We start from the raw sequence: 25,064 nt of genomic DNA on the forward strand, positions 1-25,064 counted from the left end.
CCCGTTTCTGTGGCAACTCCTCTCTGCCGAGGCGCAGCGCCCTCCAAAAAAACCCAAAAGCCGGTCCCTCCGCGGCGGCGGAGCCCCCCCGCGCCTGGGGCGGCCGGCGGCGGGTCGTGCTTGGCTCCTCTCCCCGTGTAACCCCGAGGGGGGGAGGGGGGTGGGGGCAGGGGGAGGAAGACGCCGGAGGTGGGAGAGGCCCGGGGCAGCCACATGCTGCATCCCTGCATCCACCTGGCCCTTGGAGTCTCCCCAGCATCTTAATTTGCATCTAACTGGTCCAATTCTGAGGGCATCCGTGCGGTTTAATTAATGACGCACTTTCATCAAGTGAAATAAATACAGAAACGAACGGCAAATCCCCCCTGAAACACCGGCGGGTCAGTCCAGCGGCCGCAGCGGGGCTGGGGAGCCGCGGGCATCAGCAACGCCGAGCTGCAGGGCTGGCACATGGTGTGGGCACTGTGTGCCCCGTGCCCCCCTCCCCCCGCCCCCCCCCCCCCCCCCCGCTTGCTTGGTGCAGAATCGTGCTGGTAAGCGCTGGCACAGCACATCCGAGCTCCCAGGCATGGCCTGGTTAATGGGTGCTACCTACACATTACTCTCTGCGGCCATCCAGCCTAACCTTTCCGAATTCTTTAATGAGCAAACACCTCGGGCGAGGCTGCTGGGCGCCCGCTGGGAGCTGCCCAGTGACTCACTGTGGTCCATGTGGCACAGCCGGGGCCTCAGCTCCATCCCCGCGCTGCATGCCCCCGCGGCGGCTGCAGGCACCCTGTGGGGCACGGTGAGGTGCACACACACGTATGTAACGTATAGACACGTAACAGCCCAGGTGTATGCACGCAGGTATAGACTTACGGAGGGAAAGCGTTCACCGGTTGGCAAGGTGGGGGCTCCTGGGCTGGGCCTGGACCCCGGGCTGGCAGGCTGGGCCAGGTTAAAGCCCAAGCCCCCGCCTCACTCACACCGCTGCACCCCGCCAGCACTGAGCTTCCCCTGCCATCGCAGGCTCCCTTGGTAACTCCCCCACGGTTATTTCAGAACACTGACAAACCTGTTTTGTAAATACACGCCAGTCTTTCTTCCAGGACTATTTCCTGCAAGATTTGTACCTCATTTATTCTGACACTCAGACTGTTTTCAATGTACATATATATCCTGCCTGTCATTTATTCCTGCCTGCCTCCTGCCCGCCTCCATCCTCCTTTTGTTCCCTCTTTCCTGGTGAATCCATTGCACAGCCTCTCTCCTTGCAAGGAAAATTAATGAGTTATTGCATCTGCTGCTGCTGGAGCTGCTCTTGCCATGCGGCAGCAGCAGACATGGCACGGGCGGCAGCTCCGATGCGGGGTGCAGAGTCATTTTGGATGGCTTTTGGGGAAGAAAAATGGTTTCTCTTCCCTCCCCAGCCCACCGTGTCCCAGGAAGTGTGGCGTGGAGCAGGGGGCTCACCGAGATACATGCTGCGCCAGGGGGGATCAGACCTGCTGTGGGCTTGCTCCCGAGGTGCCGAGCATGAGATCTGGAGAACTGAACCCCCTCCTCAGCCCGGGTCTGTACTCAGCTCCTGAACAAAACCGTGGCCTGGCCCCAGAGGGGAGAGGGAGGTGAGCCACTCCCGATTACGGCCTTGGCCTCAGAGAGCATCACTCCTATTCACATCAGAAAAGGGAAATACTATCTCTTCTGCAGAAAACAGAAAGGTTTTTAACAAACAGGGTCCCTTTTCCCTCCCGTACACCCAGAAAAGGCTTCTTATTGCTTATTTTAATCAAATACTACATGGAAAATGGGAAACCAGGTGAAACCCTCGCAAGCAGGCAGCCCAACCCCCAGCCCATCCCTTCCCACCCAGCACAGTGTCTTCACTCATTTTAAAATCTTTTTATTCCTCTGAACAGACCCCTCAAAATCAATTCCTGGCACCCCCTACACCCTGCCTGCACAAATAAATCAATGCATGACAGGAACAGCACACGTCAGCAGGACCAGATGCACGGGGTGCAACTGAACACCCACAAAACCAGGATGACAATATCATCCATCCGTTTAAATTTTAAGGAAAATCACCAAACCCACTTGACTCTGAGAAGGCAAACCCAAAGGACAGCTTAGGCTGCGGCTGGTTTTGATCCTTCAGAACAAAGGAAACATCTTCTTGTGATTTTTATTGATTTCAGATTAAGAGATATCAGCATACCCGCAGCACTGTAACACTCCAGAGTGCTGAGCACACACAACCGTCCCGTGCATCACAGGTTTGATATGACTGAAAAACACTACCTTTACAAAAATGACAGCAAAAGTATTAAAACTTATCCTAAATTAGATCAAAATGCAAAGAAGTAATAACATTTCAGTTTAACATCCATTTTTAATTAGGTCTATGCCTAAATAAAAGTTTTAGTCTCTAAGTAAACATGCTCCATGATATCTAACATGGGAGGATTTCTCCTGTGTGACTTTTCGGGGGATAATGTAACTCCTCTCTGCCTGAACACATGAAAACGGTGCTGGAGACAGGAGCTTGCTAAACCTTAAAATATCAAATACTGAACATTCTTGAAAGGAATAATTTCAAATAGACTAATTTTTTGGCAAAGTAAGCTTAACAGACTTCTCTTGCTGAAGGCATTAGATAATTCACACTCACAAGCCCTGTTAATCACCTAACCTCCAAAGCTGCTCTCTGAGAAAGGTTTTTAAGGACTTTCATACAATCCTTCACAGTGTAAATCACTTATGTAGAATATGTATTTTAGCTATATTGTATTAATGGAATAACTAACTGCTCATCACATAAACATATATATTAAAATAAACCTACTAGTGAACACCGTGGTGGCCAGCACTGAGGCAGCACACCTGCACAAGCTGGGACCTGGCAGTTCGGAGAGGTGGTATAACATAAAGGCAGCTCCGCTCAGTTACCACAGCTTGCCAAGACATTAAATCATCTTTTTTTCCCCAGGAAATCTATTTGCTGGAAAAATTAGAATTAAGATATTTTTGTTAGCTTATCCAAATATTGCATGATTTCAGCAAGTGTCAAACATTGGGCCAGTGGTGGCTGTAATGTCAGCAAAGGGAGCGCTCTGATGAAGCGCAATAACTGACTGCTTCTTCAGGACAAGGAAGATGTAAAACTGGGCTGCGACTTCTTTCCGGTTGTTTTTCCAACAGAGCTCCCGAAAACTGAACGAACACATGCCTGATCTCTTCAGGTGCTGCATGAGAGAAATGAGAACATCAGTCAGGTCAGCTTCCCTGCCCATAAACCCAGATCCCATCAAGGCTGAACCGAAGAGCGCTGCTCGGAGTGAATATTTTCTGCTTGAACACCTTGAATAGGATCTTATCTTGGCATTTGCATTTATGTAAGTGGCTCTTAACATTTTATTGCCATAATATTGCTAGCACCTACCTACGTTACTAAAATCTACATATGCCCAGTTCCACTGAATTCACCGAAACAGTATTGAGGCATGCGATGAAGCGCATCTATAAGGGTTCTCATGATTCAAAATGATAAGAACCCCCGCATGCCTTGTTCGTGGGATACAGAGTACCGGCTGTATCACAGGCAATTTCAGTCACATCTAACGAAGTGGTATTATTGCTTGGTTTTTAATGGCGCTTGGACATTCAGCATCAGAGCAGCCTGTTAGAGCTGGCTTCTGTTAGAGTCCTGGCGATACGGTGTATGATGTCTTACATTACAGTTTCACCAGTTTCACCAGGATTTCTGCAAGAAAAGCAGAATAAGCCTTCCCGAGGCAAAGGCTGCCCTCCCTGGTGAATTTCAAGCACCTTGAAAGCACCAGGGCATTAAAACCTCTTAAAGAAGGTGATACCAGCTTTCTTTTTAACATAACCCTGATTCATTTCCCTAGCTGACATCTCAAGAGGATGAATAGCTAAACGATGGCACCCCAGCAGTGCCCAGCTGAGATCTGGAAACCTGTAAGCAGCTGTGAGTTGGGTTTTGTAGAGATACTCCAGAGCATACTCATAGAAGGAAGAGAGCAAGGGCCTAGCATTAGAGCAAACACTGCCCTGGAAGCAAACGTTCAGGAAGTTCTAGCAATTCCAGCAGCTGTGGGAAGACACCGTGTCAGGCACTCAGACTTTTCCTATGTAAATACCCAATAAAATGCAGTTACGCGCTGCGTATAAGAGGCAGCAATATGACCAACAGTCTAAGTAGGAGATTTTCTGACATGGTCCACCTGCAATCAACACCTGGCTTTGGCATCTAATGACTAAATCCTGCACAGTACCTGTAAAGTTCTTAATAACTGACGAGTTCTTTTGCTCCACCTTAGTTCTTCACTGTCTTTCCTGTTCCTTGTTAGTTCCTCGAGAGGAAACAGAACAGAAGGTTAGACAGCACGTGTAAAAAGTCACACCCCATGATGATAAAAAGGACAAGAGTTTTAGCCTAATTGAAAATCCAGCTGGAGCTGAGCATTTTGATGGCCATACTCAGGATAACTGACACCTCTGTGGCCATACCGGGCTTTGTGAAACAGAGAAAAGAATGTGTTCTGGTTTTGACTTTGTGAAAGGTTGTATTGGTCAGGGGCCAAAAAGAATGTTCAAAAATTTGGATTTAGATTTTGGGCTTCACCTCTGAAGTCAACAGGAGAAGACTGCCCTTGTTTCAGAGTGTCTGAGCATCCTCACAGCCAGTAAGTTCAGAAACTGTTTCCTTCTTACAGGAAGCACCATCTCTATGTAAGGAGCTGTTTCCCTCCCAGACTGTAACCTTTGAATGTGGGAATACCGCAGCCCTGATTATCAAGCTATACAGTTTCTGACTAGCAAAACATGTACTAAAGATGATGTTAGTACACCAAAATGCACTGTAAGTTCATGACGCTATTACAAATATTTTTAAAACATTGCTGAGAAAGAACACCGTTCTCTTCTGAAATAAGTCAGAGGGGTCAGCTTCGGGTATGCATACATTTGCTAACTCAGCTGGCTGTGTTTCAGCTTCTTGGCCCGGGCAATTGCTCACCAGTGAGGAGCTCTCAGAGAAAGTCAGTCTATCCTGCTGTTAGAACAGAAAGGATGATCAGTAGGCAACACCATTTATGCATACAGTGCACTTCTCGATTACATAATTCTGCTCAAAGCATTTACTGTAATAAACCAAAATGATTTAATAGCTGCTATTTCTACCATGTCTATTCTCACATAGGCAGGGACGTCGCTGTAGTATTTGTCCTACAGCTGGGTCTGTACCTATGGCCTCCGTTCAGACACAGACCCTGCATTTTCTACTCCTGTTAGGTCCAATTTTGTCATTCTTTTTCAGCTTTAGTGAGTTTCATATTCTCTAAAGAATGCCCTTTCAAGTCAGCATAAATGAAGACAGCAGAAATAATTTGTTATTGCTTAAGTATTTTCTCAATACGAGACACAAAAGGTAAGTTTTATCCTTTATCAAGATGATTATATTTATCTCTTTAGTACAAAGAGTCTGTATTTCCTATTAAGATTTCATTTATGCTTAATGGTTAGACTGTAATCTATACTTATTAATAGACATTTTAATTAATCATTCATTCATTGTAAAGCTACTAAAGTGCTAATAAATAAATTTTCGTAACACAAGCTACTTAATGCTACATCAGCTGTTTCTAGCATCCTTTTCAAACATGTATTAGTAATTTCTTAATGTGTGTTACACAGAACCCTAGCATAAAATGAAACCAATAAATACATATAGGTCTCTAAAATTTATGGAAACTGCTCACTATCATTTCACCACAGTTATCATGAGTTTCTTTTCTGTTATTCTGTGATGTCAACATAAACAAATCATTTCTAGTTTTTCTCTCAGTCTCTGAATGAGCTGATTCCTGCAGGTAACTTGGCTCTTCTACTATCAGCATCTCTGTATTAATAAAAAAACAAGGTTTAAGAGGCAATTACTGTGAATCACTGTCCTTAAAAAAACAAACAAACAACACTGAAAAACAAAACTCACACCCTAGCTAGCAATCTTTGAAAGAAAGGGACAGAATGAGTAAATACAGAATAAATATTATTCCCAATAGGACTGTGGAATAAGAATCACCTTCCAAGAGAGTTTCTCCTTTTCTAAAAGTTGACCTTTATGGACTTGCAAGAGGTGCTTTTGTTGATTAACTTGTGGGGCAGACATACAGATTATACTTGTGGCAGAGCAGTGGAGTAAAAGCAGATACATCACCCTCTCAGATCTAAAATGGAACATTTCTTCTTGCTTGATATTAACCAAAACACAATCTTTAGGTTACAAACGGAAGTTATTTACATGAATTTGGAAATCTAGAGAGCAGTTTGATTACACTCAGAACAAGTGAGAAGCTTTTTTTAAAAAAAACCACCACCACCAAATCTGGTAGTTTGGTAGACAATTACAGAAACCAAAGCTGAAACCAAAAATACTTCCTTATGCCACAAGGAAGAAAAAGACTTCCATTCAGTTTCTGATCTAAGGAACAAAAGAACAGCAAAGTACTTACAAAAACAAAAAAACTTTTCATTTTTATTTTAAATAATTAACAGCCACTTTCCTTAACATTTAACTTTCTTGGCCTTTGATTTATAGAACACTGCACACAAACACTGTGCACATGTCTCTCAAACGTTATGTAAAACAGAAAACATTTTCTAACAGCTAATTCTGCAACAACAGAACTAAAATATTACCTGTGGTATCTTGCTCTTTTCTTGTTTCTTCCATTTCAGACTCCCTCTGTATTCCTTTTCTTCTCATGTTAAATCTGCGACTCTTGAAGCATTTTGCAAACAACTGAAATACAAGCTGTATATTAATTGCTGCAACCCAGAATTCAGATATTTGAATCAAGTAATCCTGAAAATCTGGAATAGCCTTCTGCAGCTTCAACTTTGTCAGCAAACTTCATGAAGAAATAACTAAGGGACAGCTTGGATCATTTTTCCTTGAAGCCAGTAAGCAAGGATGAAAAAAGAATATCTGCAGTTATGTGTGTGGATTTCTCTCCCCATGTACTGGTATATGAGTATTTTTCATCCTCATAAAGAGCAAGTTGTAATTCTGCACCTCGACTCTAAGTGGTGAAGCTGTGCTGCTATAATGAACCTGCAGAGCTGTTTGCCTGGAGACCTTGCCTCCCAGATCTCTCCAAGCCACACAACAGAAGAAAGAGTGCAATTAACGTAAGGCTGCTGCACACAGGTCACACCGTTGTTATTCCCTATCACCTTGTGTGCCTGTTGAGCTCTTTTTTATCTTATCACCAGCTCTAAACTTACAGCTTCTTTGAATGATCTGTCAGATACTACGCAGGGACACAAGAGGCTTTGATAGATAGTATTTCCATAAAACTGTCTTGTGCAAAAAAGACCAGTAAGGTGCACAGCCACAGGAAAGGGTGGTCTGGCCCACCCTGCTAGCCAAAATGATCAGCAATCAGGAACCTCTTGGTCCTCTGAAAAGCAAGTCTCTGGCTGCTCTCCAGCTGGCAAGTGCAAAACAAATTGGCATACTGATTTTCTAAAGCCATTAACAATATCATAAGAATAATGTTCATGCCTGATGTACTTTAAAGTAAACATAGAGGAAAGATGTGGTCTCATATTGATTACAGAGCAGAAACAAAACGGAAAATAATAAAGTAGAAAGCAGAAAAGAAATTGACAGAAATCTAAATAGTTGTGTATTAGTGTACAGTCAGGTGCCAGTATGTGAAATGAAACATCAGCTTTCAACTTTGTCGTGTTTCACCTGTTGTTGGAGTGCTAGAGATAAAAGTTGCGAGCTCTACAGACTGTCTTTCTGATGAAGCAATTAGTGGTGAGTTTGCAAATAATCATCAGGTATCCAACTGAACTTTACTGCAAAACAATACTTTCAGTGATGCTACGCACCTGCAGTTTACTAGGAGTTCACATGAAACCAAGTCTGCAAAATGTCTCTCAGTTAGACCCTAGGTGTGCAACAGTCCCATAATCTATACAGTGACATTAAAACCTACAAGAAATTGATCTTTACCATTTGCAGATCAGCATGAACCACAGGCTGTGTAGCATGGAACAGGATTTTATCCACACCTCCTGATTTCTTCCACATCATTGTTTTTTTTGTTGGGGGTGCAAGGTCTAATGTAGTAAGAATGTCCGTGCAGTTGTTAAGTTGGTTGTATATAGTGTTACAGCTGAGTTCCTTCCCTACATCCACAAGCAACTTCCTCTTTCTTTTATTTTTTTTCCTCTGGGTCATAGCTACATAGAACAAGTATTTAAAAAAAAATATCTAAGAAGGTCTAGTCACAGAACACTTAGGCATAAAAAAAAAGCACTGTGAATCAAAGGGACAGGCTGCTGACCTCCTGAAACACCACATAGACTTGAAAATCAAAGTACAAGTGCATGTGCCGTTTCTCCAAAATTTTTCATAAAGTATACTCTTTGTATCCTTGTACAGGAAATTCATGTGTTTAGTTATGGAAGACATATGACTACCATACTAAAGAACCAGGAATGTGAGGACTTAATGAGAACACAAGATATACCAACAAAATTGAGTAAGCTGTCTTTAATCCATCAGGAAGGTCATTGTTCCAAGAACTGCTGATGTACTCAACAGGTTTCATTACCTCATAATTAATATCTGTATTTGTCAGTTTAATCCTTTAGGAATTTAATTTAGATGTACATAGTAAACATGACAGAAAGACATGGATTGGTTATATAGCTGTAACTTATTGAATATTATTTTAGCAGACTGGAAAATTCCAGTATTTTAAATATTAATGTCAACATGAACTTGTTTATTTGCTAGCAGCCACCAACACGATGGGTGACATTTAAATTTACTTACAGAAGAAATTAAATATTTTTCTTATTGGATCTTATTAAAGTTAAAAGTTTGCAAAACAGAATTTTACAAAGGCCTGAAAGTTTTAAGATTGTTATTTTACACATAAAAATCACTGATGTGTCACTAACAGTAGAAGTTCTTTGGCTGAAACCTCAGTAACATTCATGAACAGCCCACGCTTGCACTGTTAGCAGAACTGAAGAGCAAGGAAACTTGATTTGGTACGCAGAAGAAACTGTCAGCAGAGATTTGGGCAGATCAGGTGAATACCTGATATTGGTTTGTGTAATAGTTACCATAAAATAGAACTATGACAGTAGGAGCCAATGAAATCTAAAGTGGGAATAACCTGTTTTGTTCCAACAAGAAGAAAATGAAAGCTAGTTAGTGCTAACATTCAACAAGAAACCGGTCAAGTTCTGACCTGTATCATCAACTGGCTCAAGCACAAATCCATCGTGTTCCATCAATGAAGGCATTGTTACATTCATTAGATGACTTACTTCCTTAATGGTGGTGTCTGTGCAGCTGGACTCAACTGTAAGAAAACCCAGCAAATAATCCAAATTAAAAAAAAGTTTACAAGATGAAAAATTTCTTAATCTCACAACAAAGAATGAAAGCAGACAAAAAGGATCAGAATTAGAAAACTGTGATTTTATCTATGATCTCACAATCACCTTAACCAGTAATAACTGTCTCTGCTTCTGCACTACACATTTCCCTTTGCTGACACCAGAACCTGTATGACCGGGTGGTGGAACAGACGGAAGAACTGGTAGAAAAACCCACCCAATGAAAAATGTTTGGGGAGAAAAGTGGTTATTTTCAATATGTATCTGTTTCCAGTTCCAGGCAACTGCATGGCAGTGTGGGCATCTCTGTCAACATAAAAGGAACAGGTAGTAGCAGGACTAGTGCAAGGAAAGGCAAGTGCCACTGTTTCACTTCAAAGCTGTTCCAGAATTCTCAGTTTTAAAGTAACAGTGTGATGGGGGTATAAGGATTTAAGATATAAAAAAATTTCCAGAAATACTTTTCAAAAAAATTATTTCTTTCACCAATGTCAAACCAAAAGACGACTAGGAACTTTATGAACTACTGAAGTGTCATTTGCTGCTGAAATATGAAGCCAGAAATACTCATAGGTAAAGTTCAAAGTCACAGCATACCCTTGTTCAGTTTCCTTTCCCCTACAAAAGCCTTATCGTACTGCCTAAGCAGCAGGGTGGATCAACAGCGTATCCAACAGGATGTCACATAAAAGTGTTTCTAAGCAATGTCACATTACAGATCTGGAATCCCTAGGTCAAATTAAATTGTACCTAAAATGGTGGATGGATATTAGAAAAAAAAATAAAGGAAAGGAACAAAAGAGAAAGGCTCCAGATATTATACAGAGCTGAATGTGAGTAACTTTAGGCATTAATACAGAGGGTTTGTGTAAGACAGAGCAGACACTGCAGACTCACTGGCTATGCTGTTCTCTGGCAGATCTTGTGACAAAGGATGTTCTTCCTTCATATCAAGAATGTCTTTATCCAGACCATTTTGCTCATCCCTCAACAGGATTTCTTAAATACAAAATGGATAGTTTTAATCATTCTAAGTCTCAGTAGTTTTAAATTAGTCTGATACAGCCTAATGTTAATTATTTAAGGTTAATTCTCTGCAAACTAAAATAAGCTCAGCTTCCACAGATGGCTGTCAACAGTACAGCTGTCTTCAGCAGTACAAAAACGGGAACGTTAGTCTTACTTCTGAGATTTCCACCTTTTCTTTGAAAAGTAGAATACTGATACTGGTTTAAAAGTATAAATAAAGATTTACATAAATACTCTAAACCACATAGATGTAGAAGCTACTTTGCTGCCTTTGTTATTACAACAATAAGGATAAAAATGCTGCAGTATATCACCTCTGAAAATATAAATTAAACTGTTAAATATTAGGTATAAATCAAATTCCTTTAATTTTAAATAATTTATATCCTTTAAAACAATTTTATGTGGCAATGTCTAAGTGATCATAGATTTAGTGACAAGTAAAAAAAAGTATGAAAACAACAAAAAATATAGGATTTATGTTTGAAAGCAATCACTTTCATTCTATCCTGTTTGTTTTCCTGTAAGAATAAAAATATTTGGAAAGAAGCTAATTCTGTTTATCTATGGCAAACCCTACCAATCATATCTACAGCATTCTCCTCATCTCCAAAACAGTCATGCTCAAAACAGTAAGCATCTTCACGCAGCGCAGACTTGTCTCCATTTACACTCGCAGAGTTGTGATCAGCCACAGGACTCCTACTGCTCATTAAGATGCTGCTGTCAAAGAAGCTCTGTTTTCTTAGTGCATCTGGTTCTTCATCTGAATAAACACAGAATTTCTGATGCTTCATCTGCCTGAATTTTTGAAACACGTATTTATCAATTTCCTAATTTTTCACATATTTTTTAAAAGATTGTAACATATCCCATACCTCAAATGGAACAAACAACAAACAATTCTAGCTAATTCAGTAAAAAGCAGAAAATGTTTGGTTTGATTCTCAGTCTCCAATATCATATTATATTACTTAGAGTACTTACACTAAAACTTAAGCATAAGACAGTATGACAGGCCAATCAGCACAAGTGTGAAACACACACACTTTCAATAATGCACACACTTTTTTCACGTCTGGAAAGCACTCAGACTGTACAAATTTTTCCACACAAACACACTTTTCCTTATGGAATATTTCTAATTTCTCAACTTCTCTCACCAAAGTTTCTATCACAGAGAAGTATATTGCTTTCGTAATCCTCTGTAAGTGTGATGTCTTCAGCTCTGCTCTGATTCAAGGTAAAATGTTCAGCAACATCAATGGAACTGACGAAAAAAACATTATACAAAATATAGGGTGAACTGAAACCTATTGACCAGTTAGCTGGAACATGAAAACTTGGTCCTAAACAGTCTTCAATCCTGACACTTTGTCATGAACCCCCCCAAAAGATAGCTTCTGTTTTCTATGGCATTAAAAGTACCCTGGCTGCTCCTCACTTCTGTGGAGAGAGAACAACTGTTTCCCAAGGCTATTCGCAGTCAAATCGTTTTTAAGGGGGTTTTGATAAAATTCACTCTTTTGGATTTCCTCTAAAAGCTGAAAATAAGCATATGGAAACCAGGTGCTATAGGTTTATTAAAATTGATACCTCTAAGCAAGTAGGCAGCTGCTGCCTTTGCTAGCCAAAATTTCCATGCATGCAATCACCAATGTATGTCATGCAGCGAAGACTGAACCTGCACTAGCTGTGAGAGGAGACAGCTGGGAGAGGTCCGTGAGGAAGGGGAAAGCACTGTGTTACCCAGCTTCAGAATACTGCCCACATCCGGAACTCCATGGACAAATGATCCAGATGTATACTCAGACAGCAGCCCCCACAAGAAACAGCAGGCATAGCTATAAGGACAAGGGCAGCAGCCGTACTCCTTATTTCACATTTTGCCACTCTCTTTTGCCAGAAAACTTGGTCTCATGCGAGTTTGTTCACATCCAAGCCCTGCTATCTACCGGGCGCTCACCCCATAACAGGCATCTAATCAGTGTAACGCCATCATCTGTAAATCAAACCACACAGACTCTTTGGGTAGGCAGCAAAGGCATGCTTTACAGTTAGCACACTGAAGTACTTGAATAAATAGTTTTACCTGGCAGCTGTACTTGGAAAATACTAAATACTAACAGATCCCATCAAGCTGTATTTATGACAAGGTACAGAGGAAGCTTCAGCAGAAATCCCTTATCCTGGACCTCTGGGGGCATTGCAGACACCAGAAACGTGTCTTGGCCTCCCGCTTTTTATCAGTTTTTCTACATTCTGTCAGAAAAGCCAAAGAAATATGCTGGCTTTTCATGGGGAGCCAAGCTGACTACTGCTGATAAAATGCCCCAGCCCAAAGAGCAATGGAGCAGAAATTAAATACAGTTACACAATGGAACAGTGCAACATTGCAAGGTTACTAGCCAGAGCTTCTTGGTCTTACAATGGCATTTATATTAACTTTTATATCTTTTCTTGAGGGCAGAAAGTTGTTTGCAGGCTTCACTCAGACAATTTAAAATCCTGAAGTTCCACACGTTATTTCATTGTAGATGTCTGGACTTTGAGGAACCCTACCAAAGTACAATTCATGTGACTGTAAAGCCGACTTGGAATTTAGGAGAATTCAGTTATCAAATCAGAGCAATTCCGAGTCCTGATCAGATAACAGAAAGGATATGCTTTACTTCTAGAGATTCTAAAATAATGAGTAAAAACTAGGAAAGCATTTACTTTAAATCAAGTAGTGGCATTTCAAAATCATGAAATTCTTCAGGTAATGTAATGGACAGATAATCAGCCTCAAAGTTCTCTTCTGGAAGGTCAACAAGTCCTAAAAGAAAGAGACAACATAACAAAATAAGTATCAATAAAAGTAATGTTCTCCCAAGTACATATAATAAGACTGTAAACCTGTCAGGAATGTCTGCTGCCATTCTAAATAACAGAAAGGTAAAGCTTAAGCACTTTGTCAACAGGACTCCGAAGTGGAATTAAAATCCTTAGTTTACATATACTTTAGAAGCCTTATTGTTTTACAGGCAGATACAGAAGAGTCTGCTGCTACAGGACTTGAAATACAGTCAGACCATTGGGGTTATGAACAGCTATATTAAGTCCCTGAAAGATTCTCACAACTGACATTTGGCCTAGCACCTTCCATAGCACTTGAAATGAATTAGTGCATTTTCTTTTTCTCTCCCGTGTCTGTATAACACTGTTCTCCAGCATCAAATAACTATGAAGTGAGACTGCAAATATGTGGTCATCAGAGAATCCTGGAACCATTTGTGAAGTAACAGATTTCTGAAGGCCATCTAACCCAACCTTTTGCTCAAAACAGGGTTAATTTATAAGTTTGATCACTTCTGTCTATTTCTGCTGATGGAGATTCACAGCATGCCTGGACAGCCTGTTTCAGCATTTTACCACTTCCACTGAGAATTCAACCCCCACCCCCTGCCCCCTTAGATCTCATGGGAGTCTCCATTGCCACAGCTGTGACTGTTGTGTCTTGTTCTTGTGGTGTGTAGTCCTCTATAACTACTATAATAGTAGGCATTCAAACTAGATAGTACTGGGTACTTATTGTGTTTCTTCTAGAGATTTCCAAATGTTGACAAATGCTAACTTGTCGCAACACTCTCCAAACTAGCCAGCTGCAACAAGGTCTTTTACCATCTCATACCAGCATTCTCTTCATGCCAGTCCCTCCACTGCCTTCTCCTCATCTCACCTCATCCAGAGCATACACACACACTCTCTCTGCTTCTTCCTCGGCTGCTCTCTCTTCATTGGCTCTCAACCACTTAACTTAACCAGCCACAGCTGCACCTTATCTACATTGGCCAACCCACCGCCCCTGAAGCCAACCCACAGTTGTATATTATCAATACTAATTAACCCAGCTTCATTCTTCTACACTAACTAACTACTCATGATCGTTAACCAGTTCTGTTTAATATCTTTATTGATGATCTGGATGAGGGGATCTAGTGTACCCTCAGTAAGTTTGCAGGTGACACCAAGTTGGGCAGGAGTTTTAATCTTCCTGAGGGCAGGAAGGCACTGCTGAGGGATTTGGACAGGCTGGATCGATGGGCCAAGGCCAGTTGTATGAGGCTCAAGAAGGCTCAGTGCAGGGGTCCTGCGCTCGGGTCACAACAGCCCCTTGCAGTGCTGCAGGCACTGGGCAGAGCAGCTGGGGAGCTGCCCAGTGGGAAAGGGCCTGGGGGTGATGGTCATCAGCCAGCTGAATATGAACTGGCAGTGTGCCCAGATGGCCAAGAAGGCCAACAGCACCCTGGCTTTTGTCAGAAACAGTGTGGCCAGCAGGACGAGGGCAGCGATTGTCCTTGGCACTGATGAGGCCGCACTGTGAATACTGTGTACAGTTTTAGGCCCCTCACTACAGGAAAGACATGGAGGTGCTGGAGCGTGTCCAGAGAAGGGCAACAAAGCTGGTGAAGGGTCTAGAGCACAAGCCTGATGAGAAGGAGCCGAGGAAACTGGGTTTCCTGGAGAAAAGGAAACTCAGGGGAGACCTTCTTACTGTCTACAACTACCTGAAAGTTTGTAGGCAGGTGGGAGTCAGTCTCTTCTCCCAAGTAACAAGCAATAGGACAAGAGGAAACAGCCTCAAGTTGTGCCAGGGGAGGCTTAGATTGGATATTAGTAAAATTTCTTTACCAAAAGTGTTGTCAAGCATTAGAACAGGCTGCCCAGGAAAGTCACTGTCCCTGGAGGTTTTTAGAAAATGTGTAGATGTGGTGCTTAGGGACATGGTTTAGCAGTAGACTTGGCAGTGCTGGATTAATGGTCGTACTCGATGATCTTAAAGGTCTTTTCTAAGCTAAACAATTTATGAGTCTATCCTTAGGAATAATGTAGAGTAGGTATTCTGCAAACAGACCAGGTCACAAAGCACATTAGGGCTCACAACAGATGCTGGTGTCCGATTCTTGGCCTTTTTTTAGACAAATGTGCCTCCCCATTTGTTGCCTAAGTATGACAAACAAATAGCGTGTTGGAAAAGGACCCAGTCATCTCTGCTGCATTCTTTCTGGCTACATGGCTGGAGCTCAAAACACACTGTCAGATCTGGCACTAACACCCTGTTAGACATGTTGTTGGTGTCATTGGAAATTAAAATTAATTATCTAGCAACTGAAGCTGAATTCAAGCTTCTTCTTGTAAGACCACTTAAGACACCGCTTCTTTTAAAGGAGTCAAAGACCTGAAATCACGTTAAATTAAGCCAGACTAAATGTCAGCAGTAGGCACTAGTATGTTCAGTTTCCTTTGTTATCAATAACATGTATTTAACAGAAATATCAAAAAATAACTTTTAAAATGAGAGCTGTAAAGGACACAGATGGAAAAATGCAGAATTCTGTACACACCTGGGCGAAAGGCTGTCTTCATTTTTGTCAAAGCTTCACCACAGTCTGCCAAGAGGTACTTTACTTTCCTGTGGTAAATCCGCACCACTCCTAGGAGTAAGTGCCCAGAGGTTCGCAGAGCTATTGTAAACTTTGATGATTTAAAAAAGTTGTTCAGGAGTTAGTATTTTTGGCAAAAATATCAAAATGAAAATATTACACAATAGTAACAGAGTTCCAGTAACATACCACAATACAGAGCTCTATGAAATTCAACAGGGCTTTGTACTGATATAGAGGATTGTAAACATAAATGAATTTTCAGAGCTAGGAACTTTGAGTTGATTCTGTTCCTAAACATTGCCATGCCAAAGTGTAAGTCCTGAACCGGTGCACTTACTTTATCTAAAACATCTCAGCTAAACGCCAAGAAACAGTGTAATGCAACCTGAAACAGAAAGTAGCTGCCCTGTATCCTAGTATTTGACACTTTGGTTATTTGAGTGAACAGACAGGGTACCTATGCCCTTACTTCTGCAAAGAAAGGCCGTAACTATGGCCTTATTTATGCAAAGTCTTCCTGCACCAAACACAGTCAAGGTGGTCATGCAGATGCTAGGCAGGACAGCATGCAAGGGAAAGCAAACAGTACTCAACTAGCACCTCTTGGAAAACACTTCCAAATAATACCAAGATTATTTTAACAACACTCAACTAATAATAACCCATGCAAGACAGATGATGCAATTCAGGCTACCAAATATCAAGCAGGTATTTTCATGGAGAAAAAAACCCCAAAAATCTGCTTGCACCAGCCAAAAGCCTTGGCTCGCCTGAGCCATCGATTAGTGACAGTGCAAAGCGTTCCTCACTGTTCCCTTGGATGCAATTGCAACGGAGAGGCCAAGGACTGAGTCATGGCTACTTGACTGCCTGCATCTGTGCTTGCTTGAGTCATACCTTCTCTGTGATGACAGAGGACTTCAGCCTCCAGGACTGTTCATACAGAGTCTCTAATAAGCACTATGTGTGCTTAATTATATGTGTATATGATTATAATGGGGGACCTGGAAGAAGTCCACTGAAAGTGGAAACATGGTTACAATATGTCAAAAGTTATTTATGACAAGATCAGCAAAAGCATTCTCTGTGTACAATTTCACAGCAGTTTTCTTTGGTTAAGCTTGACTTTGGTTAAGCAGCTGACTTTTCAATTTTTTTGAGACAATTTCCTTGTATTTGGGAATACCAGTATTTCCCAAATTCTGTTGAATACCCACTGCCAGTACTCAAAGGCTCTGAAGAAAGACCATTGCTACCACACTGCACTGACGGGCTCATGTTGCCTCACGGGTGGCTGAAACCCACCTACCGTGATCCCTTGGCCAGCAGTGCCCACAGAGCACTCCCTGGAGCTCTATCAGCATGCGGAAAAATACATTTGAATATACTGTGGTAACATTTGCTTACACTGTACATAAATGTATGCCACAGATCTCCAGGAGTAAAATAGCAAGTAAAATATTTATACAAGTATAACTCAATGAGATGGAGATCTTATCTGAGTAAGAACTGAATAAAACCAGAGTAGGATTGTATCTCACACTGGTTTTGAAATAGCCACAAATTTGTCCTAAAGTAAGTCCCCATGATAGCAACAGTCCTGTTCCCTACAAAAGATGAACACCACCCCAGAATTTACCAGAAGATGCCTTCTCATTTAATAGCATACCTTTGGTGAGATGATCTTTTCAACTGTAGTCTCTAAATTGCACTCAAATACGTGAGCTTTGGTAAGCTTCCTCTCCCAGTGGGCAGCAAGCCATATTTTGGCCAATGGCCCACGCTTGTTGATGAGCAAATGCAGGTAGAACATGATGCCTGGGGCAATGCCCACAGGCCAGCCCTGCTGCCACCTCCCGGGCTCTTGTCCTCCCAGTGGGAGAAGGGTCCTGGGGCATGAAGTGGGAAGAGGGATTTAGTGGGACCCTGAGGGGATGGAGGGACTCCACCAGGCGTTGAGGGGACAGGGGGATTTAGCAGGATCTGAGGGGATGGGGGAACCCAACCAGGCTCTGAGGGGACAGGGGGATTTGGCGGAACCCTGAGGGAATGGAGGGACCCAGTCAGAACCTGAGGGGATGGGAGGATTTGGCGGGACCCTGAGGGGATGTAGGGGGGGGAGGGATTTGGCGGGACCCTGAGGGAATGGGGGGACCCAGTCAGGCCCTGAGGGGGTTGGAGGATTTGGCGGGACCCTGAGGTGATGGGGTGTGAGGATTTAGTGGTATCTGGGGAGATGGGGGGTATCCAGCCAGGCCCTGAGGGAGTGAGAGAATTTAGCAGGACCTGATGGGGTGAACACAGCTGGGCACTGAGGGGACAAGGGGGATTTAGTGGAATTTGAGGGGATGGGGGACCCAAGTGGGTACTGAGGCAATGGGGCAGGGGGGATTTAGTGGAATCCTGAAGGGATGGAGGGATCTAGCCAGGTGCTGAGGAAATGGAAGGAGATTTAGTGGGGCCCTGAAGAGATGAGGGGAGCCAGCCAGGCCGTGAGGGGATGAGGTGACCTCACCAGGCGCTGAAGGGATCCCGCCAGGTGCTGAGGGGATGGGAGGATTTAGCAGGACCTGAGATGATAACGGGACCCCACTGGGTGCTGAGGGGATAGGGGGAAATTAGTGGGATCAGAGGGGATGGAGGGACCTCACCAGGCACTGAGGTGATGCAGCCAGGTGCTATGGGGATGGGGAGGGGATTTAGCAAGACCTCGGGGGACAGAGGGACCTTGCTGGGCACTGAGGGAACGGGGTGTGGGGTGGGGGGTGTGTGGGGTCGGGGATTTAGCAGAACCTGAGGAGATGAGGGGACCCCGCCAGGCGCTGAGGGGACCCTGCTGGCGGCTGGGGGATTTAGCGGGACCTGCGCGGACTGAGGGACCTCGCCGGGCCCTGAGGGGCCGGGGGGGATTTAGCGGCCCCTCCTCGGGCCCTGCGGCGGCGGCTCCCTGCGTGCCGCTGCCCGGCTGTCACCGCCTCTCTGCCCGTCTCCGGGTCGGGTTCCGTGTCCTGCGCCGTGCGGTGCCGCGCCGTGCCCTGCAGTGCCGTGCCGTGCCGTGCCGTGCCGTGCCGTGCCGTGCCGCGCCTGTGCGGGCAGCGCCTGTGCGGGCAGCGCGGCAGCCGGGCGGCGGGCGCTGCAGGGACGCTGCCTGCCCTTGCCCGAACCTGCGCGCCCGGCGTGCCTGCAGCTGCCTGGCCCCGGGCAGGGCAGCCCCACAGGCCTCCTCCAGGCCGGTGTCAGTGAATCCCCGCTCCTCCCTGGCGCTCACAGCGAGCGTGCACGCACCTCCAGGAGCCCGATGCTGCTCATTTGAGGTTCCTGTGCCTGGCCAAGGCGGCCCACAGCACCCTGGCCTGTATCTGAAGCAGTGTGGCCAGCAGGACCAGGGCAGCAATCATCACCCTGCGCTCGGCGCTGGTGGGGCTGCACCGTGAATCCTGTGTGCAGGGTTGGGCCCCTCACTACAAGAGGGTCGCAGAGGGGCTGGAGTGTGTCCAGAGATGGGAACGGGGCTGGGGCACAAGGCTGATGGGGAGCGGCTGGGGGAACTGGGGGTGTTTGGCCTGGAGAAAAGGAGGCTGAGGGGGGACATAATGGCTCTCCCCAGCTGCCTGACAGGAAGGGGTGGGCAGCAGGGGGTTGGTCTCCCAGATAACAAGCAAGAGGACAAGAGTAAATGGTGTCAAGTTGTGCCAGGGGAGGTTTAGGTTGGATATTAGGAAAAATTCCTTCACCGTAAGGGTGGCCAAGCCTTGGAACAGGCTGCCCAAGGATGTGGTGAAGTCACCATCCCTGGAGGTGTTTGAAATATAGGATGCTTAGGGACACGGTTTAGTGGTGGGCTTGGCAGTGCTGGGTTAACAGTTGGACTTGATGATCTCAAAGGTCTTTTCCAACCTAGATGATTCTATGAATGGAGAGCACCTCCCCAGCACCCTCCTCCTCCTCCTCCCAACCTATTTCACCCTTGACATTTTAAAAGCCCACTTGAGAGGCACCATCCCATCTCTTTCTCTGCAGGTGAGCAGGTCCTGTGTGGCTCCAGGCACATTTGATAATGTCTTGGTGAAGCAAATCTGCAGAAGGAAAAAAAAAAAAAAGAGCTTCAGATCTGAACTCTATGCAGAGGGGATAAGGGTAAAGGTGTGCAGCCACCCATCTGCATCAGCCACAGCCAGCACTGAGAGGAAAAGGCAGCCTGTGTGCACCCTTAGGTGTCACCAGCCAGAAAAAAAATTAGTTCACCAACCCTCTGCTTCATGCTTTCTGTGCTTTGCTTTATATTCAGGCAGAACACAGCAAGTCTCCTGGTGCTCCTGAGCCACAGCATCAGCTGTTGCCATATCACAAGGCACCTGTGGTTTTCCCCATCTCCCCGGCAGCCTGGTGTTAGCTGAAGATAACTAGATTTCAATTATCACCAGGAAAGTTTTGAGCCTCTTCCCAGTGTGGCTCTGCAGCTGGTCTTAGTGGAAGGCAGGGCTCTGTTCCTCTGGCTGCCTTTGGGCAGAGATAGCTACCCTGGGCTGAGGCTCAGACATCGCTGTTTGGGGAAGGAGAGGGGGTTCTGCTATAAAACACCCTTGGAGTGACACATCCTCAATGGGGACCTGGAGGAGAGCCCCGTGAGCTTCAAAGCAGCCGTCCACCACCCCTGCAAGGGCACCAAGACTTCCTGGATGCACCGTGCCCTGCAGTGAGGAGAATGACCTACCCTGGTGCCTGGCTGTGCCGGCTCCAGCCCTTCCCAGTGCCGTAGCTGATTTCCAGCCCCGGGGTGCAGAGCCAGCCCTGCCTGCCTCACTGGTGGCAACAGCTCCTGAGGGCACCCAGCACTGCGAGTGCATCCTTGTGTGCATGGGGACTGGGGTGCCATGTCTATGGCGTGCAGGGACCAGCAGTACCAGGAGGGGAGGCCACGATGTACCAGGCACCTCTGGTCCTTGCACACTGCTGGATCTCCCCGCCAGTGCCAGCAGCTGGCTTGCAAATTGATTGCCCGGCTGATTTTCCCCTGACCTCCAAGTCACCTTGAACAGTGCTGGCTGCAGGCATTCACTCTGCCATGGGATGCTGTGAATACTAAGGAGGCAGGAATGAAACTTCACCTCCGCTGCTGGGCTGGATGAGGGTCAGCACTGCCGTTGGGCACCGGGCGGCCACAGCAGCCGTGCACACCCCAAAACTGTGCAGTGCTGGGGTATGCTGGAGGGGGCCGGAGGGACAGAGCCATGTCCACAGCCCTGCTGGCTCCCTCCCGTTCCTGCTCCCACCGTCCTTCTCTGCTGGCTTGGGGCTCGGGTTCCCTGTCCCTCTCATCCCCATTTAATTATTTTGGCTGAGCAGTGGCATGTTCCCACTCCTGGCAGCGCCATCCTGCTCCCTCACCCTGCTCCGTCTCCCAGGCTCCCTCCCTCCCTCCTCTTTCCATTTCTTTCCAAGCCCTCAGGCTCTCCTCTCCAGTGCTCCTGCAGATTCATTGTGAATTTTGGCAGCGCTGCCTCTGACCTTGGCTGTCTCCCTCCTCTCTTTGCTCCTGCGCTGGCAGCATAAATCTTGGCTGTCTCCATCTCTCCTCCCTTCCCTTAGTGCCAGTGCCCTGGGGGCAGAGCAGCCCTTGCCAGCTCCCAGTCCCATGCTCTGCCTCCTCGGGATCAGCCGGGGAAGGCTTGGGCTGCCCACCCCACGCCCCGCAGCCCTTCAAAGGCCCGAGGCCATCTTGCCAGCTCCCATCCAGCAAAGGCGGTGGGACCCAGGGGCAGCACACTGAAAGCAGCAATGCATGCAGGATGCATCCCTCTACCTCATCCATTGCAGGTGTCCCCTCAAGCATCTCTGCAGGATTGGGGTGCAGGAGGAGCCCCCCCGGGTGCCCTGACCCCATGGCAGATGTGGCATGGACCTGACTGCTACAGCAGCTGCCTCCATGCTAGCGGGCTTGTCCCTGTCCCTGTCCAAAGGCAGGAGAGAGCCACAGCACAAGTGGTTCTGCCTCTGCCCCCCAAATCCCCAGCCTCACGGGGGTCTCAGCCGTGGCACCCTGGGCACTGCTGGGTCCCTTGTCAGCTCAGGGCTCGGGTGCTGTGAAACAGAGGGCTTGACCATGGCTCTGCACAGGAGCAGGCCAGTGGCGTTTCTGTTTTTCCTAGGGAATTTGGTGATGCCAGAGGCAGCATTCCCCAGCTCTGCCATGCTCTCCACCCAGCCCTGCTCCTGCCTGCCCACAGGGATGTACCCGCCTGCTCCAGATCCATCTCTTTCTGCTGATTTGGGACAATCTGTGTCCCGTGACCTACTTGTCTCCAAGCATATTCTGCCTTCCTGCCGAGTGGGTTGGTACTAAAGCCTCTCTAAATGTGGTTAACGTGTCAGGATGCACTTACATTTATTTTTAATTCTGCTTCTTTCTCGGCCCACTTCTGGATGTGTCCCCAGGGACGCTGTGCTGGGAAGCCTCTGCATTTCGACACAGCGCCATGAGAGGAGACGGGAGCAGCAAGCAGGTGGGTCGCAGCATGCACAACCTCCACTGCAAACTTAAAAAATAATAAAATCATGGGTGCCCTTGCCCTTGGTATGGCACAAGGTGATGGAAGACCCCAGCCCATCTTGCAGCCCCTGGCCCTGCTGCAGCTCAGGGACTGGAGGTACCGTGGGTTGGTCCCTTTTCAGGTAGTGCCACGTGACCCATGAGGATGCCAGGCAGCATCAGCCGCGATGTAAGTGCATCACAGCAGGGAACCTGCAAACCCATTTTGCCAAGCTAAACCAATAATTAAAATAATAAACCTTGCCAGGGCACCTTGGAGGAAAATTTAAAAAAAAACAACAAGAAAATGGCTATCGAGGTTAATATTTAACAGAAACTTTAGCATTAAATGAGGGGGATGTTCAAGGCAGGATAACGTTGTCACCCATCATTGAACAGCAGTGGCACAAGCCAAGCTGGCCCTGCTGGGACTGTGCCAGCACTAGCACCTGGATGGGTGCTGAGCCTGTCCAGCCCTCAGCCTGGCTCCCTCAGAAATACAAACACACTTCTTTATTTGTGCCTGCGTCCCCCCTAAACTCCCTGAAACCTTTTGATCACTTTTAGCTGTATTCGACAGAGACTTCAGAGAAAGTCCTTGCCTGTGTCATGAAATGGGTGGTAGGAGATTCCCATCTGCTGCCCCCACGCAGGAAAATGCCCCAGCGCCATGGGTTGAGTGAGCCCAGCACAGCTGCAGAAGGGCTCGTTGCGAGGGGGCAGGGATGACACACAAAAGGGTGTAGGGCATGGGGGGGTCAGGGCAGTGGCCACACATCCCTGCGGCCCCAGCACTGCAAGCTCGCCCAGCACTGGCAGCAGCATCGATGCATCATGTAGCGTGATCGCAGGTGAACTTGTGAAGATGCTGGAGGCATGTGAGTGTGCTGAAAGGAATGGCAATGTGATGGACATATCTTCCCGGCAGCTTTCAGCAGCCCACCCGCTATCGCTCAGGATTTACGTCCACAACTCCATCTCCAGGCACCGCTCCAAATGTGGAAATAGCACACGTCTCATTAACAAACAAGCTAAAAGCGCGCTGCTGCCAGCAGGTCACTGCCGGGGCTCAGGCCGGGATCCAGTTTCAGGTCAGTGCAAAGCGGAGCGCAGGCACTGACACCAGTACACTGAAAAATGGAATAAATAGCGCGGTGAGAGGTGGGGGTGAAAGGGGGCTCTGTGCCACAGGACTGAGGTGGGACCACGGCAGCGGGGCCCAGACTGGCTGGGGGGATGGCTCTGGGCAGTGAGCATCACTGTGGGCTCTTCTGTCCCAGGCTGGAGCATCTGTGCCTGGCCCAATCCCAGGTCAAGCCCTGAAGGTTTCCCCAGGATCTGGGGGCAGGCTTGGCCCTTGCAGGGGTTCTCGGTGGGCAGCCGACTGGGCTGGAGCTCTCCCTGCTGCATTCAGGGCTGCAGGGCTCAGGATGCCGTCCCAGTGTTCCCATCTCCACCCCAGGTCCCCAGCGGGGACAGCCAGTTATGGGGTGCCCAGCCAGCACCCCATGGGTACATCCTCCAGGCATGACCCACAGTCTTCCCTGTGCAAAACCCACCGTGGTGGTCTGCCCTCTCCACCTGTGCCCCTCCGCATGCATCCCCCCACGGGGTGCCCACGGCAGCTCCCAGCGCTGTCGGGGGTGCACGGAGGGCCCCCCCCTGCAGGTGGGGTGTTCACAGAAGGTGCTGGTGTGCAACCAGGCATGTGATGTGTGTGCCCCCCCGGGGCAGCCCGCTGTACGTGTGTGTGTGTGTGTGTGCGTGCGTGTGTGTGCGCGTGTGTGTGTGCACCCGCGGGGCCGGCAGCTCGGGGCACCCACAGCCCGCCCAGCCCGCCGCGGCTGCACGGGCACCGGCCCGGGGAACCGGGGACGCGGCGGGGGTAGGCAGCCCCGGTGGCAGGTTGAGGGGGGGCGGGTCGGTGCGGGCACCGGCGGGGTGGGCAGAGCGAGGTGAGACCGGAGAAGCGGGAGCGGAGCGCGGCGTGGGGACCGCGGCCCCAGCTCGGTGCGGGGAGAGGCTGGGTGCGGGGGCCGGGGGTCTGGGTGCGCTGCGGGGCACGGGCGGGGGAGGCGGGTCCGGGAGGGGCAGCCCGGCAGGGTCACAGGGACACGGGTCCCGGGGGGTGGGGGCAGCCCGATTTGGGGAGGGGGAGACCCGGGGGGACGACAATCTGGTTCGGGGAGGCAGGTGCCGGGTCCAGGGAGCGGGAGCAGTCCGGTTCGGGGGCCCGGCTCCGCGCGGGGGGGCCAGCCTGGTGCAGGGGGCCAGCCTGGTGCGGGGGACCAGCCCCTGGGGCAGCCCGGTTCGGGTAAGCGAGATCCTGGGCGGAGGAGCAATCCGGTTTGGGGACCTGGCGAGGGGGATTGGCGGCACGGGCTGCGGGTTCGGCTCCGGGGAGGGTGACAGCCTGGTTCGGGAACCCGGCTCCGGGGAGGATCCTGGTTCGGGGAGGGGGAGCAGCCCGGTTCGGGGACCCGGCTCCGGGGAGGGGGACAGCCCGGTTCGGGGAGGGGGAGCATTCCGGCTCGGGGAGGGGGAGCATCCCGGTTTGGGGAGGGGGAGCATTCCGGTTCGGGGACCCGGTTCGGGGAGGGGGAGCATCCCGGTCCGGGGCGGGGGAGCATCCCGGTCCG

General features: G+C 47.6%; 1 protein-coding gene across 1 annotated transcript; it reads right to left on the reverse strand.

Annotated features, from left to right (window-relative positions):
- Positions 1–3,020: 3,020 nt before the first annotated feature.
- Positions 3,021–18,642, reverse strand: RAD21L1 (RAD21 cohesin complex component like 1). Its single transcript, XM_005444992.3, is given in 13 exon segments — positions 3,021–3,230; positions 4,284–4,361; positions 4,973–5,062; positions 5,769–5,908; positions 6,709–6,811; positions 8,036–8,265; positions 9,288–9,401; positions 10,336–10,437; positions 11,048–11,233; positions 11,631–11,737; positions 13,186–13,285; positions 15,855–15,984; positions 17,566–18,642. Coding segments are annotated over 13 exon segments (1,734 nt in total). The 5' UTR covers positions 17,710–18,642.
- Positions 18,643–25,064: the final 6,422 nt, after the last annotated feature.

Source organism: Falco cherrug, chromosome 10 (genome assembly GCF_023634085.1).
Source record: "Falco cherrug isolate bFalChe1 chromosome 10, bFalChe1.pri, whole genome shotgun sequence".
Lineage (NCBI taxonomy): Eukaryota > Metazoa > Chordata > Aves > Falconiformes > Falconidae > Falco > Falco cherrug.